At 39.9% G+C, this 17,500-nt stretch overlaps 1 protein-coding gene across 1 annotated transcript in view; it reads right to left on the reverse strand.

The window, feature by feature from the left end:
• plcl5 (phospholipase C like 5) overlaps nt 1–17,500 on the reverse strand; it is an 83,902-nt gene that overhangs the window by 23,296 nt on the left and 43,106 nt on the right. Inside the window, exons 2-4 of the mRNA XM_046866035.1 lie at nt 9,033–11,522; nt 2,864–3,067; nt 565–640 (exon numbers count right to left, since the gene is read on the reverse strand). Coding sequence (XP_046721991.1) covers nt 565–640; nt 2,864–3,067; nt 9,033–11,522 — 2,770 coding nt within the window. The remainder of the gene's footprint in view (nt 1–564; nt 641–2,863; nt 3,068–9,032; nt 11,523–17,500) is intronic.

The raw sequence follows: 17,500 nt of genomic DNA on the forward strand, positions 1-17,500 counted from the left end.
CACTTACACACATTTACTCACTCACACACTAACTCACACACTCACTAACTCACACACTCACTAACTCACACACTCAAACACTCACTCACACTCACTCACACTCACTCACACACTCACACACTCACTCACTCACACTCACTAACTCACTAACTCACACACTCACTAACTCACACTCACACACTGACTCAAACACTCACTCACTAACTTACACACTCACTCACTAACTCACACACTCACTCACACACTCACTCACACACTCACTCACACACTCACTCACTTACTCACACACTCACTCACACACTTACTCACACAGCATTAAAAGGTAATCATTGTTACCATTCAGTCATGTTAGTTGCTTATCTGGACTACAGTAGGTAATAGATGATGTTTGTGTGTGTGTGTGTGTGTGTGTGTGTGTGTGTGTGTGTGTGTGTGTGTGTGTGTAAAAGAGAAAGAGAAAGAGAGAGAGAGAGAGAGAGAGAGAGAGAGAGAGAGAGAGAGAGAGAGAGAGAGAGAGAGAGAGAGAGAGAGAGTGTGAGAGAGAGAGCATGAGAGAGTTCTCACCTGCTCGTTGTGACTGAGTAAGTTTGGAGTAGACACTATCTGCTGATTCGATCAGCGTACGACTCGTCTGGATCATCTACATGAAGGAAACAGGAAGTCAAATCTCAGCAGGAAGTGAGAAACACACACACACAAAAACAGTGAATTGTAGTTCTCATGCTATGTGCATAAAGCTTGCGTTTGTTTGGGAGCGCATCGAAAAGTTCTCAGGACGAACCATAAAAGCTCGCTTTGTGTTGTCACCACTTAGAGGTGATTGTCTCTGTGATGCATGAAAAAACAACACAAACATTTTGCTCTTTTCATTTGACTGGTAAATGGGCAGTTCTTGGAAACTTCATGTTCTTTTTTTCTTATTATTCATGTGATCGCATAACCAGTCCTCACAAAAACAGTGTTGCTAGCCCTACCAACACATCGCATCTATTCCTTTTGAGTTGGTAACAAAAATAACTCCAAGCTTTGGACTTTGGTACTCGATCAGAAGATGGTAAAAAAAAAAGAGAAAAAGTCGTTTCCTGTGCCAAACGTTTGAGTACTGTGGAAAACTGAAAAGGGAGAACACAGGGTAGAGCGAGTACATGTCTTTTTAGTCCAAAAAGCCTGGAAGCTACTGTACTTCACTGAAGATTCAAGAGTGAAATGTAGGAGTGAGGTGTGATAAGCAACACATACTGACAAAAAATTTAATCGCTAGAAGTTTTATAGATAGCTTTTCTAGCGCTAAAATAGTCTGTATTATATAAACTATAACAGGGATGGTGAACATCAGAAATGTGTTATAGATGACTTACTGATGCTTTACTCATTCAACTGCCAGCAATCATAATGCAGTTCTGTACATTCTGTACACTCTCTAAATAATTATATCTTAATATAATTGTGAATTCATTGTATATCCTATCAAATATCATCTGTATTTACAATGTGTGTAACTTTTGTCCAGTTAAACATATACAGGGTACACAGTGTAAATGTATATATATCCCACATTCTCCACACATATTCAATTTATTTGTTGTACTTTCTGAACAGCCTCTACACATTTGTCATTGCCATAGCCTTTATACATTCAGTTGCTGTATACTAAATATATTGAATGTGCTATGAGGCGAAGTTCTCCTTTAAGACACTATGTTTAATGTGTCCCAGTGAGAGACACATAGGAAGACAACAATGTATCGTGACAAAGCAGCCAGAAGCCATTCATTTGCAGTGAATGCAGGTGATTTACAGAGACAGAAGGCATATAGGCTGTTGGCAAAGCAAGTACATGGGGCCTGGTGATGAATTACATGGCAACTATTAATGTCAGACACATATTAATGACAGCGGGGTTCTGGGGTTCATGCCCTACTAACTGACATGAAACAATGTCCCCCATAGATAGTTTCATGAAGACTTTTTATTGTTGTACAACTCAAATAGGTAAAATCTCATTTATATATCGATCTAAAAACACTTATACATACAGTCTCCTTATAATTATGAGGTAAAATTGCTCATATATATGATACATTAGTGAGCAAACTACAAAAATAAATTAGATCATGTTGATATTTAATTATTTTCTGTGCCTGTTACTCAAATGAAGAAAACTTGATGTTTCCATGATTTCATGACAATTATGATGATCGATATTCATTTCTATTTTTAATGTTGGTTACAATTTATATTAGATTAGATTAGATTAGATTAGATTTAACTTTCTTGTCATTACACATGTACAAGTACAAGGCAACAATATGCAGTTTAGGTGCAAACAGAAGTGCAATAGCAGCAAGTGCAGGATATACAGTAACATTATATCTAAGAATTTAGCGTTTTCCAGGGTTTTAAAATGCTGTGCCTAAATTTAAACCCCAGAAATGAATATGATAGCACAGAATGATCAGACAAATCAAACCAAAGAATAAAGGAATCAGGATAATGGTGTTAATATTTTCTATCTATCTATCTATCTATCTATCTATCTATCTATCTATCTATCTATCTATCTATCTATCTATCTATATATATATATATATATATATATATATATATATATATATTTACACATATACATGTTGTGCATATATTTACACATTTATTGCTACTATTTGCACTTCTTGTAGAGGCTAAACTCCTTTTTGCTGCTGTGTACCTGTACTATAGATGGACAAAGGTTTATCTTTATTCTGGCATGCTAGCATTTAGCAATGAACTCTACCAAATAAAATAAATATTACAGTACATGTTCATGAGGTGAGGTTGAGGTGATACTCAATAAGTATTTTGACAAGATAGTATGCTAGCTCACCGTGTCGTAGGCCATGAGGACTTTACGTAGTAACTCAGGAACAGCACCCTGGGCCTCCATGGTGGGGTAGGACTCACTCAAGTCCACAGTCACACGCAGTGACCTCTCGCTGTTCAGCAGCCAAGACGAAACAGTCAGGATACACTGCTTCATGTTAGCCGCTGGGGTCAGCCCGCATAGCTCCTTAAACGACACCATTGCGTTCTGTCGGAGATGTATAGACACATAATAACTATGAATTCAGCTGAATTTCGTTACGTGAATGCAAGAGTATGCAGCTATAGGTTTCAGGAAGTTTCCTCCAATCTTATGTTGACCGACTTGTTTGCTATATTTCATCAGTTGAGCCATTTTACCGCAAAAAACACTGTTTGAAAAATTTAGTGCTTTAGTAGGTCATGTGCCAGAAACTCAAGGATAACTGAAGTGGAAGACACATGAAGGGTTGTTCTATCAAAATGTTCCTCTTGTAATCTGTTAGATGTTAAGTGCAAGATAAGGTCATTTAAATAAGCAACATAGAGCTATGAAACTTCATCAAAGAGCCATGGATCCGCAGAGTGTGACCTCCTCTATTTAATCTGGAAGAAAGATGCACTTCAGGCTGTTGGTGTACATTCCCATGACACCATTGTGCTCTCTCATACCAAGGATTTAGTGTTTCAGTAGTTCAAAATGCTGGGTATTTGCTTCAATGTGTTTTTCTGTGAGTACAAAGTTTGCATATCTGGGGAAAGGTTTTTGCTCGCTAGATATGTTAGGAAAGCTTTAAAAGTCTGTAAACCTTAGACACGTTAATATATTTGTTCAAACGCAAAAGTAAGCATGACCTACTACCATTAATGCAACAAGCAGCAACCCCATCCCTTCCCCATGTCCTCCAATGCTTTTTACCATGAACACCACATCTGCATTTACACCCTCTTTAATGCATGCTTGTGTATCCAGGCCATTAAAACCTCTTGACAATCCAACACCATCACTATTTATTTTAACACCATTCCTACTCATCACTACATGGACCCAAAAACAATTTTACCAATTTTCATGTAGCCCAACATCACCCGCACAATACTTCAACACACAATAAATCCACTCTTGCGCCAACACCATCCCTGCCACATCCTTATATGGTTTAACTCATCCCTGTGTGGCCCAACACTATGGTTCAACCCTACCACCTTGTTGTCCCCCACCATCCTTGCATTATCTATATATTCTCCAACACCATAACCACCTCAACTCCATAAGATCTAACCCTATCTATATATGGCCCAACACATTCTCGCCCTACCCCTATTCGCCCCTTCACTAGGTGGTTTAGCATCATTCCCATCAATAACTATGTGGTGATACCATCCCCACCACATGTACCCCAACTCCAACCCTATTTCAGATTTACAGGTATGCGATCCAAGACCTTCCCCACCAAATCTGCATGCAGTCCAGAATTAACCCACCCCAAAACCCTCCACGTGTCCTAAAAATCATCCCCAATCAACACCTTTTGAATAACAATAAGGGTTTTCCAAACCTTTGTTAAACATATTTATATAGATTAACATTTAGGATGGGTTTCCCTTCTGAGCCTGGTTCCTTTCAAGGTTGCTTCCTCATACCATCTGAAGGAGTTTTTCCTTGCCACATTCACCCAAGGCTTGTTCCTCAGGAATAAATACACATACATTTAAATATGTGAACTATGTTCAATAATTATTGCATTCTGTTAGGCTGCTGTGAGGCAATGATCATTGTTAAAAACACCATAGAAATAAAACTGAATTGAATTGAATATTTGTGTATCTCAGGATGAACAATAAAGTAGTTAACACACCTTGAATTGATGTGAAAGTTGAAAAAACAAAACTATGCATTTTACTATATTTTTATCCATATTAAATCCTGGAATCATCAACCCCTCATTCCTAAATATTTAGTACAGACCTTATCACCCCTCATAAAATGCTGCGATTCCCCTCTTTTTCAGCCAAAGCAAACTGGTGTTGGGCCTGGACGTGAGAAGATTTACAGAGGAACATGTGTTCAGTGCTCAGAATAGTCTTAGCTCACAAAGAATTTTTGAATTCCCTCATACACCCCACATACATATCCACAAAATTAACTATATCAATAACAATGATGACCTCAGATCTGCTAGATGCTCTAAAAACCATTCCAGTTTCCCCTTTGACCTCTGAATGCAACTGTTTCTGCCTTTCCTTCTTGAATTCCTCAGGATAAATGCCTCAACATATGAGAATATCAATTTCTTGCTTTTGGTTCTGTATATAACTTTCTGTCCATGGCTTCTCGGGTGTGAGCGAGATTAACGGTTTGTTTAAACACAGAGCGAAAACATCCACCGGGACATTTGGTTCCCACGAGGAAACTCTCCTCTGAGCCACAACACATGGAGATGCATGCACACATTCTCACTCTCTGTCTGTCTGTCTGTCTCTCTCTCTCTGTATATCCACAGCTTGTCCTTCTCTTGTGCTGCAATACTCAATTTCCCTATAGTTTAATGACCCTTCACATCACGGTTCAAGTCCCATGATGTAACATACACACGGTGACAGAGAGCGCGGGAAAATGTTGCTCCTTCCAGAACACATTTAGATCATTTGTCCGACCTCATCTTCTTTTGTGCATATTGATTGCTCAGATGCTATCACTTGAATACCAACTCCTCTAACTCGCATATTGAACACTTCCAGGATGAACTCATTTTATTTATAACAGATTCAGTTTTTTATCTCTCACAACTCAATCCTTGCAACAAGATTTAGTCCTATCGATTTTGGGGTAAATGAAATATGACGGAGAAATCCAATAGGATGTACTTAGGATACTATTCAGTTGCACTAACCCATGCATTTGGTACCTGGGCCTTCAGTAAGGACTTACCCGACTTCCACCTCTTAATTCCACCACTGTCATGTCGCAATTATAGAAACCATCAATACAATACAAAAACGCAATATAGCAACGCGTGGCGTTACAGAAAGAGAGGCATTTCACATATGGAGGGTGAAGACCATTTCACTAAAGAAAGAAACCCAGTTAAGACAACTCCAAACCTCTACACTACACCCGCCACCTACATCATCCGGAGCAGTTCAGAATCAATATTTGTTTAATAACATAAAAAAACATTAAAAATGTAAATAAAACACAACCTATTTACCAGTGATGCATACTCAGTTTGCAGCGCTCCTAAGAGGTTGTAAGCCAGTGGTACCGCTCGTATTCTCTGGTCTGGAAGTGGAGAACAAACTCTTTTCCAGGCTGAAACAAGCTAGCTAGCTACGGGGTTGGCCGACCTCCTCACGATGTCTAGCTTTTCTTGAAAATGTATTTTTAAGTATGTCTGAGACCAAATTAATTTCTCTTCCTTAGTCAGCCATTGTGGGCATAAAGAAGTCTAACTCAGATGTATTAATGTGTGCAGGGCGCTACAGACATGTTTTGCCAGTCAAACTTGGCTGTAATAGTTTCCCTCTGACCAACCAATCAGAGAAAGGAAAAATGCTGACGCTATTCTGGCCCTGTGAGGCGAATTTAAAATCTAATTGGTTAAAAAAACAGACCCATTGCTATAATTCTCTATAGTAAAAGGGCCAGCAGTACTGACTTTGAAGGCCCTGGGCAGATTAGATCCACATGGCATACTGGAAGCAGTGCAGCCAAGAGAAACACTACGAAATGAAGAGAATAAACTGTTGGGAATAAATGAATACAATTTCATGGAACAAATATTAGAATTTTGGTTGTAAATGTAGGTCAGTGCTTCTGATAGTGTTTAGGCCAGCAGAGAAGGCCTTGCTGGCCCTGATCGCCCACAACTGATACTAATAGTGGATAGTGAGCTCCAGATTCTGGAACTGCTCCTTGGCACTTTTGGAATAATGGGAGAATTACTGAGATACTAAATAAAAATATAAAAAATAATGTTTCATAATTAATTATTAATTTGTTCACCTAATAGAATCTACCAATGAAATTTGACAAAAAATAAAAATGATGTGACCATTATTACATTAAAATATGCTCCATTTAAATTTCTATATGCATTTTACCCCCAAAAAGCAAATAAATAAAGCAGCACAAACAAACTCTGAGCATATATTCATTACGTTTTTATCATGATTAGCGGCGAAAAACCTAATTTCCTGAAATCGTGTACCTGAAAACTTTTTCACTACAACATTTTCCTTTTACTCTCCTACATTTATAAATACAGGAGTGAATGTGGTGGTCCTGGAATAGGAGGAGAAACGTAATTCATCACGACTTTCATCTTCATTTTGTGCAAATGCTTTCCATTCATCATGCTGTCATGCTTATTTTTCAGGTAATTACGTTGCTAGCAAATTACAAATGCCATTACATAACGTAGGTGTGGGTAAGTTCGGTGCTTTCAGTGCCATTGTTACTTGGTGTAATTGTTCCCGAAGCGTTTTGTGGCATAACACAGAACCTGGGTGGAGAACAGTTTCGCATGGCTTCCTGGGGAAATGTAATTTCTTTTTGAAAAAAAAAATCACAGCATTATTTTGTTAAAGTGTAATCAAGACTCTTTTTTTCATCTTTTCTTTTTCAACACAGTACAACATAAATGCAGCATGTCATGTTAACAAGAATCCATAAAGCACAAAACCCTTTGTCCCAAAGACTTTCTGTGTCTCAGAAACGGTCAAAATTTGTTCTCAATATTACATTGCGAAGACTACTTTGAAAAATTCCAAAAAATGCCATTAGTTTTTTTTAACCAATTATTTTTAATTGATTTTTTATAAATAGATAAATAGATAAATAAATTAATAAATAAATAAATCTGTTATCAACCAAACAATTAAAAAGGTAATTATGTGGCATCTGGTTGGCCTTCAACTGAACCATTCACATACATACACATTTGTATATGTTGATATTTAGGAAATTTACTTGTTGTGCTATGATCGGTATTCAAGTACAAATCAGTTTATAACTGTAGAAAATAGCCAAAAAAAAAAAAAAAAAAGAGAGTTTATATGAGGGGATTGGTGATGAGAATTAATGTCTTCAGTTTCAAATTAACTTCATTGTACTCCTACTCATGGTAAAATGACACCAGAATTATAATTTAGTACCCCCGTGTGGTTTCAGTAAATAGTGAAAACCCATATGAAATGATAATGAATCAGCCTGAAACAGACAACCAGGGCACTCTCACCTCAATAATGCAGACCTTGTTATTTTGTTGTGCCTTAATTAATAATCAAACTCTTTAATGCCATTTTAACAGTTTGAGCTGTAACGGCTGCTGCAGTTTCCCTGTTGTCTTTCTGTTATCAACTGTCTTACTATCAACCTGTTTGTGAGATGCACCTTTTAAGTAATTAAGCCAACATATGTAAAGGAAATACAGTATTAGTGCTGAAAAAAATTTAAATTGTCTCAATAATGCTCTTTTAATTAGGGTTTGTCCTCAGTTTGCATAATATAGTTACATGTACAGCATTTGGCAGATACCCTTATCGAGAGTGACTTTAATCTCATTTATATAAGTAAGCAGCTATGGGGTTTAGGGCCAGTAGTGACAGCTTGGTTTGGCTGGGATTTAAACTCATACCCTTCAGATCCAAAGTCCAACAACTAAGGTACAACCTCTTATGGACTATAGGGTGCTTGTTATATTCGACACATAAAATCCTCTAGTATTCCCACAGCGTTGATTAAAACTCTAGTCAAGACTGGCTTAACGAAGGTCTTTGGCTACTACACACCAAACCTAATTTTATTATCAGACGACACAGTGCATAAAATAACTCATTGGCTTTGATAGGAAGTGGCTTGCACAGGGTTGCAGGACAGCCTGTATCCTATCTGAGGGAAATCATGGCACAAAGTTTAGGGCACAACTTGAACTGGGTACAAACCCAAAGCAGGGCACACATATTCGCATACTCTGAAGTGTAAATTCGCTTGCATATCTTTGGAATCAGGAGAAAACTGTAGTAGAGAGTGCAAAGTTTACTATCATGTATAGTTAGTTGCTTCAATAAAAAGAAGACTTTTCTGTAACCAAAGATTCATGCGGTGTGTAAAAAATATCTATTTTCTTTTCTTTTGCAATAGAGTGTATAATTCGTTTCCTTCCAAACGCAAAAGTTTGTGTAATCATTACCTGCACATTTTCCCGCAAATCTGTTGCCTCCCGAAGTGGCTGCGTTGAGGCCCTGAAGAGTTCATCTATCACTTTGATCCCAGTAGCCTTGGTTGAAGTGTACTCCCTTGCCTTGCGCCCCTTCCTCACAGAAAGTCCCCTCTTGTGAGCTTTACCTCCACCACGCCTGTTAGTGATGGCCACGTGAACAAATAACGTGGTATTGGGCAAATACTCCCCTGTGAGTGATTGCAGTGGTAAATGACGATATCCGGGCTGCAGGCACTCAAAGGGAATGGTGTATTGGCCAATGAACTCGTCCCCAATGTAGTCATCGTCAAGAACCACAAAACGCAAAACTGCTAGCTCAGGGAGATTAATCTGAAACTCAAAGCTCTCATCAAAAATCGGATTGTCTCCATTCTGGGATACTGTCTTTGTGCGCTGCTCGGCACAATCGGCAGGAATCCCATGAATCTCTACGTATATGTATGGCTCAACCACGTCACCTTTCGCTGCTGAGCCTCGAGGTTTGGGCAGGTTTTGTCCACTGATCACTTTGATATGGAGCAGCTGGGCAGATACACCAGGCAAAGAATCACGCGCATTGGCACTGAAGTACGAGACCTCTTCACGCATTATGGCAGGGCGCAACACATAACCGCAATTGCCATTCTGCCTAAACCAACCCAAATTAAGATCCATCATCAAGCCTGGTGTTTGGTAATTCATAGCCACAATCTGGCAACCACATTTCCAAAAGTCCTGTGGGTTCATATTGCTGGCATCAATGCGCATGGGAGTTGGGTATACCCGTGATAGAAATCGCTTATTATAACTGACAAAGTCCTCGGGGTACTCATTAGCGAAGCGATTAGCATCCACCTCATTGAATGAGCATATCTCCCAGTGCTTCTGTTCTCTCTTAGAAGACTCGAAATCTCTAAACTGGACAGATTTGCAAAGAGTGACAAGATCTGACAATTCTTTACGAAGCTGCAGTCTCTTGCAACCGAAACCATTGAGATGGTCCTTTTCATCTGTGCCCACCACGCGCCGTGACATTTCAAGCCCCTCCTCCTCATCAGTCACATCTCCTTCAGAATCTTGTATGTCAGGTGGAAGGCATTTCCCTTTCAGAAGTATCTTGCCTTTTAGTTTCACTGGCGAGGGCAGATAGTTTTCCTCAGGACTGGGGGACTCTGTGTGGAGTTTGTCCCCCAGAATCTTCTTAATGTGCTGGGCCATGACCCTCTGCTGTGGAACACTGCAGTGCGTCACTAGACACAGGATAAGCGGGTACTCTGAGCTCTCAAAGGCATACTGGTTAATGACATCCAGGACTTTTGAGAAGGCTAACTGGGAAGTCACAGAGCTGCCTACATAGACCACAGGCTCACAGTCAGGGCCATCCCACACCACCACCTCTATGCTGCGGCAACCCATGCGCAGGGCACGGACATAGCTGCTAATGTCTGAGGAGCCCCAGTAATGGTCCTCCAACAAAGAGGCGTTGTGCGAGGAGTTGATGTAGTAGTGGGACAGGGGTTGCGTCATGTCCTGACAAACGCTTTTGTGCTGTGGGTCAAAAATGTGGCACTCGGATGACAAGAGGTAATGTGTAAAACCATCAATTGATAGAAAGCCATGATCGCGACCTTCAGCTGATGGCTCATATTTTCTCACAATTTCGTGACACATCTCTTCTGTCACTCCTTCGACTCCCTGCTCAACTTCCACAAATAACATTAAGTCTTTAGAATCCAGGTATTCCTTGTTGCTCGAAAACTGCACAAGCAGGAAAAATATCTCAGGTCTTGTGCATAATTCACAATATGCCTCAACAAATAGGTCCAGGTCAATGGCCTCACCATAGCGTTCTTTGGCCTTCTGAAGTTCTTTAAACTTCAGCTCGATCCGTGAATCCCTCATGCCTGGATTAAGCCCCTTGATAATTTGTGTGGCACGGAACAGGTCAATGTGTCTATGCCTCTCGACATCAGCCAACTCAAAAACTGAGCCAATCCAGGATGTTCTTAGGCTTGGCTGAGTGGCTTCAAGCACTCCAACCATGTGGCGCCCGTAAGACACCAAGTAGCGCAGTCCCATCACCCAGGTACTGACCATGTCTGCTGTGCTTGCCACTAAATCCAAAGATTCGTAGTTGTCACCATAAATGATTGAGAACGCACACTCCTCGGGAAACTGATCCGAGAGGCCGTTGCTACGAAGGACAGGGGTCTTCTTCCCTAACCGCACCTCTTTGATGCTTTTGATCTCCAGTTTTGCCTTTTCGGAATCCTTCTTGGAAGGTTCCCAGCGGAGCCAGCGCAAATCAGGGTCTAACAGGAAGTACCGATTGTACATGCGTGAGTTGGAGCGGACCTTTTTCATCTCGCATCCCTCCAACATGAAGGCCATGCAGGCTGCCGTGCTGTTCATTTTGCGGTCGTTTGGCATGGAGCTGAACGACACCGTCTTCTTCCTCACCTGTCGCTGCTTGGAGTTGTTCTGCAGAGAGAGCAAGGACAAAGGGATGTCAGTATATCTAGCATTAGTATATGTATATTAGTAGTGTAAAGTGTTTGAGTTCATTTACATTTTCATTTACAGCATTTGGCAGACGCCCCTATCCAGAGCGACTTCATTTATCTCATTCATACAACTGAGCAGATATGGGGTGAAGGGCTTTGATTTTGGTACAATTTGATTTGTATTTTAGGAAATAAAACCTCACAAATCAGCTGTTTTCGGCTTTTGACTAACATGTACTTTTACTCAAGTATGATTTTCAGGTTCTCTTTACACCTCTGATGTGGAGTATATTGAGCAACACTGGCAAGCAGGAACCCCTTTACTGGGGGCCTTAGTAGACTGCAAAACACACCTCTAGAACACACATAGAAACATTCTAGTTAAGTGAGTGAAAATGATTGGGAAGAGAGAAAATGACTGAACATTAAGGTCAAACCTTAACTGGTACAGTCTAGTGGCAGGAACAACAAAGAGAAAGGAAAGAAGAGATCTTAAGTGAGTTCCCCTGACCACGTCACTGTAGATTTGAATGTGTGTCCATTAGTATGATGAAGAATCGAAAAAAAAAGTTCTGCAGAAGAGGCTGCAGGGAAAATGATCACTGTGATGACTTTTGCTTTGTTGATGTTCAGGGGAAATACTATGTCTCTCTCTTTCTCTCTCTATCTCTCTCTCTCACACACACACACACACACACACACACACACACACACACACACACACAGTGTACAATGTGGAAAAAGTTGTTATGCAACTCTGTACAGAACAACCCATGCCACAAGCTGTTTATATCTCTGGGGTGTGAGAATGCTTTGATGTAAACATCTTCAGTGAAGAGTATAATAAGCAATTGAATCAATCACTCTCTCTTTCTCTTGCTCCCTCTCTCCTCCCTCTCTCTCTTAATCTTTCTCTTTCTCTCACTTACTCTCTCTTTTAATCTTTCTCTTTCTTACTCTGTCTCTCAATCTTTCTCTCTCATTCTCTCACTCACCTCTCTCTCTCGTTCTCTCACTCGCTCTCTCTCTTTCAATCTTATTCTCTCTCTTTCAATCTCTCTCTCACTCACTTTATCTCTCAATCTCTCTTGAGCTCTCCTTTCCTCTCACTGTCTCTCAATCTTTCTAGCTATTTCTCTCACTCAATCTCTCGAACTCTTTCTCTCTCTGTCTCTATTTCACTTACTCCCTCTTACTCACTCTCTTTCTTTCTCTTTCTCATTCCATACTCTCTCTCCTCTCTCTCTTAATCTTTCTCTTTCTCTCACTTACTCTCTTTTAATCTTTCTCTTTCTTACTCTGTCTCTCAATCTTTCTCTCTCATTCTCTCACTCACCTCTCTCTCTCGTTCTCTCACTCGCTCTCTCTCTTTCAATCTTATTCTCTCTCTTTCAATCTCTCTCTCACTCACTTTATCTCTCAATCTCTCTTGAGCTCTCCTTTCCTCTCACTGTCTCTCAATCTTTCTAGCTATTTCTCTCACTCAATCTCTCGAACTCTTTCTCTCTCTGTCTCTATTTCACTTACTCCCTCTCTTACTCACTCTCTTTCTTTCTCTTTCTCATTCCATACTCTCTCTCCCTCTCTGAATCCCCCACTCCTTCATTTTAAAGCACAATAGAAATCTCAATATCAAAAAAATAATCTTCATTTTTGTTGTTTTTTTGTTTTGGCACATCCGTGGCTTTTTTGATATTCACCGCCAATGCTGAATACTGAATATTCCCCTAAGCGTATTGTCTGTGTATTCATGCATTTTTCTCTCTGATTTGGTGCTTTTTGATGAAAAGCTTTGAGGTGTAAACACCTAATTATGAATCTGGTATTATAACTAATAAATCTTTCAGGTAATATTTCTCCTTTGCTCTTACTCCAACTCGCACTCCCTCTCTCTCTCTCTCTCTCTCTCTCTCACTCCATCTATCCCTCCCTCTTTTTTTTGGGCAGATGGGGTTAAAAAGCTTCCTCTGGCCTTTGTATACATAATGACCTCAAGGGCAAGAGAACAGAAGAAAGACAGATGAAGGGAGGCACGCTCTTTGGCACTGAACACAAACACACACACACACACACACACACACACACACACACACACACACACACACACACACACACACACACACACACACACATGCACACACACACACACTCGCAAACACGCGCACACACACAGAAACAAACCAAAACAGGAACAGAACTAGAGGTTCTTGTTGTAATTCCTTCATCATAAGTAGACTGGAACAATCACTGGTGATTATGAAGAAGGCTGCTTGAACAGTGCCGCAAGAAACAAAGTCATGGTTACATTCATCTTCACCGTGTTCGCGTGAAAATGTTTTTGTTTAGCTAGCCGGTGTATAATAACTGAGACAAATCTATTCACGATAAGGCTTGTTCTCAGATGCTTTCAAAAGTCGTCTTTGATAATGAAGAGAAAAAAAAAAAAAAGACAAAAAGATGAAGCTTCACCTTGTTATTAATAAAACATGATGAAAACAACGCTGTAAGAAACTTAAGAAACGCAGAATCGGCATTGTCTTATTTAATGCAGCGAGAATGAATGCTATTACTAACTAAAGAAACTCAATTAACACTAAAAAAAAAAAATTATATGGTGACATGCCAATAAGCTAATCAACTCAAAACACCTGCAAAGGTTTCCTGAGTCTTCAAAATGCTCTCGGTTTGGTTCACTAGGCTACACAATCATGGGGAAGACTGCTGATCTGACAGTTGTCCAAAAGACAATCAAACATTCATTGCCAAAGAAGCAGCTGTTCACAGAGTGCTGTATCCAAGCATGTTAACAGAAAGTTGAGTGGAAGTAAAAAGTGTGGAAGAAAAAGATTAACAACCAACCGAGAGAACCGCTGCCTTGAGAGGTTTGTCAAGCAAAATCGATGCAAGAATTTGGGTGAACTTCACAAGGAATGGACTGAGGCTGGGGTCAAGGCATCAACCACACACAGACATGTCAGGGAATTTGGCTACAGTTGTCATATTCCTCTTGTTAAGCCACTTCTGAGCCACAGACAATGTCAAAGGTGTCTTACCTGGGCTAAAGAGAAGAAGAACTGGACTGTTGCTCTTTTCAGATGAGAGCAAGTTTTGTATTTCATTTGGAATCCAAGGTCCTAGAGTCTGGAGGAACGGTGGAGAAGCTCATAGCCAAAATAGCTTCAAGTCCAGTGTTAAGTTTCCACAGTCTGTGAGGGGTTGGGGTGCAATGTCATCTGCTGGTGTTGTTCCACTTTTTTTTTGAAAACCAAAGTCACTCCACTTGTTTACCAACACATTTTAAAACAGTTCCTTCTGCTGACCAGCATTTTAAAGGTGCTGATTTCATTTTGCAGCAGGATTGGGCACCTGCCCACACTGCCAAAAGCACCCAAAGTTATTTAAATGGCCATGGTGTTGGTGTGCTTGACTGGCCAGAAAACTCACCAGACCTGAACCAAATAGAGAATCTATGGGGTGTTGTCAAAAGGAAAATAAGAAACAAGAGAACAATAAATGCAGATGAGCTGAAGGCCACTGTCAAAAAAATCTGGGCTTCCATACCTCTTAAGCAGTGCCACAGACTGATCACCTCCATGCCACGCTGAATTGAGGCAGTCTTCTTCTTCTTCTTTCGGCTTCTGCCATTAGGGGTCGCCACAGCGAATCATCCTTCTCCAACCCCCAACCCCCAACCCCCCCTACATCTGCCTCGTTCAACCCAACTACCTGCATGTCTTCCCTCACCACATCCATAAACCTCCTCCTTTGCCTTTCCTCTTTTCCTGCTTCCTGGGGACTCCATCCTGAGCATTCTCCTACTGATATACCCCATGTCCCTCCTCTGCATATGTCCAAACCATGCCAAATTGAGGCAGTAATTAAAGCAAAAGGAGTCCCTACTAATTATTGAGTACATATACAGTAAAAGAACATACTTTCCAGAAGGCCAACAATTCACAAAAACATTTTTATTGTTCTTTTGGAGTATTCTAATTGTTAAATGTGAGCCAAAATCATTACAATTTAAAGAACCAAAGACTTAAGGTACTTCAGTGTGTGTCAGTTGAATTACTGAAATAAATTAACTTTTCAACGACATATATACACTACAATCATACAGATTAATATATTATTTATAATTCTAGCCCATATACCCCATATATATGTATATATATTTATTCCTTTTAGTCTGTTATATACAGTACTGTGTGTAATTATATATATATATATATATATATATATATATATATATATATATATATATATATATATATATATATACACATACACACACACACACACACACACACACAGTATATAACAGACTAAAATAAATTAATTAATAAATTAAATATATATATATATCACCTAAAATAAGTATTCAGGCCCTTTGCAACAACACTTGACAAATTAGCTTAGGTGCCTCCCAATTCTCTTTATGGTTGCTGAGATGTTTCTACACCTTGACTAGCCTGTAGAAAGGTTTAGTAATTGGACATGATTTGGAAATGGACACACCTCTCTATAGAAGGCCTCACAGCTGACAATGCATATTTGAGCAAAAACCAAGCCCTGAGGTCAAAAGGAAATGCCGGCAGAGCTCAAAGACAGGATTATCTGGGGAAGGCTACAAATTGCTGCTGCACTGAAGATCCAAGAGCCCAGTGGCCTCCAAAATTCTCAAATGGAAGAAGTGTAGCAAAATCCGTCGCTATGACGTGTTTTTCTTAAAAGAAATAATTTACGAAGGGTACCAATATTTCCACAACTAGTTGAAAACTAGGGAGGTTGTAAATAAAAGCAGCACTTTGCGTCTTTGCTCACTTTGCTCCTTTACTCCATCAAAACTACATCTGTTTTTTTATATAATACTCATTTGTGCAGACTTTGTTTCGATCCGAGTGACAAAAAACGTTTATTTGGCTCGAAAAAATGGTATCAATCCATCGATCCATCTCCTACAAGCAAATGTCCCTGTGTGTGTGTGTGTGTGTGTGTGTGTGTGTGTGTGTGTGTGTGAGTGAGAGAGAGTGTGCTGTGCATTCTGCCTTGATTCCTCTTTAAGTGTGTCGCCCTACAATACTGCAGTCAAGGTTACTCTAATGCGGAAGTTGGTTCCGGTATCCAGGGAATGGTGTAGAACTTGTCCATCCCATAATACACCTGCTTTAGCAACCGTATACTTTACAGCTTCCTTTCTCTCGCTCTCCTTCACACCGATTCCTCCTGCGTGCTGCATTCGTATGCTCGAGTTACACTCGTGTTTCCTCCAAAAGATTTTTTTTGGTCAAATACACAGGATTATTTTCTCTGTAGAGCCGAAAGGCAGCTTGACACCTGGCTGGAAAGGCGTTATTATTTATTTGGTATTTATTTTAAAGAAAAATATATTTTTGATACTTCAGGACATGAATTAATACTAGGATGTTTGTGCGCAGTGTTTGAGGACCGCTGTGTTAGAGGTACGCAATGCTTGTGGACAATAGTTCCTGACCACAAGATTCTTAAGTGCATTGTAGACACTTTATTCAACATTTAGCCCTCACTTGCTGGTATAATAACCTCCACTCTTCTGGGAAGATGATCCACTAGATTTCGAAGTGTGCATGTTGAGATTTGTGTCTCTTCAGCCACAAAGGTTTTAGTAAAGTCAGGTATGATGAGGTGATGTAGGTGAGGTGAGGAGGCCTGGGGTGCAGTCAGTGCAATATCCAGTGTGTAATATTTAACAGAATGGGTGATAGTAAACTGTCCCTAAATGCAGATGTCTCCAGATGTTCTACAGAAACTGTACCACCTTGCTGTGAGTAATAAATAAAAAATAATTACAAGAATTGATCAGAAAAATTCAACCTTTGCTGCAGAGAAATCAGATTGTAATTATCCAGTCAAGGGTCTGACAAAATATATACACACTACACAGCAAACCGTGACAATCTTTTCTCAAATTCATAG

The sequence above is a fragment of the Silurus meridionalis genome, chromosome 14 (assembly GCF_014805685.1).
Source record: "Silurus meridionalis isolate SWU-2019-XX chromosome 14, ASM1480568v1, whole genome shotgun sequence".
Lineage (NCBI taxonomy): Eukaryota > Metazoa > Chordata > Actinopteri > Siluriformes > Siluridae > Silurus > Silurus meridionalis.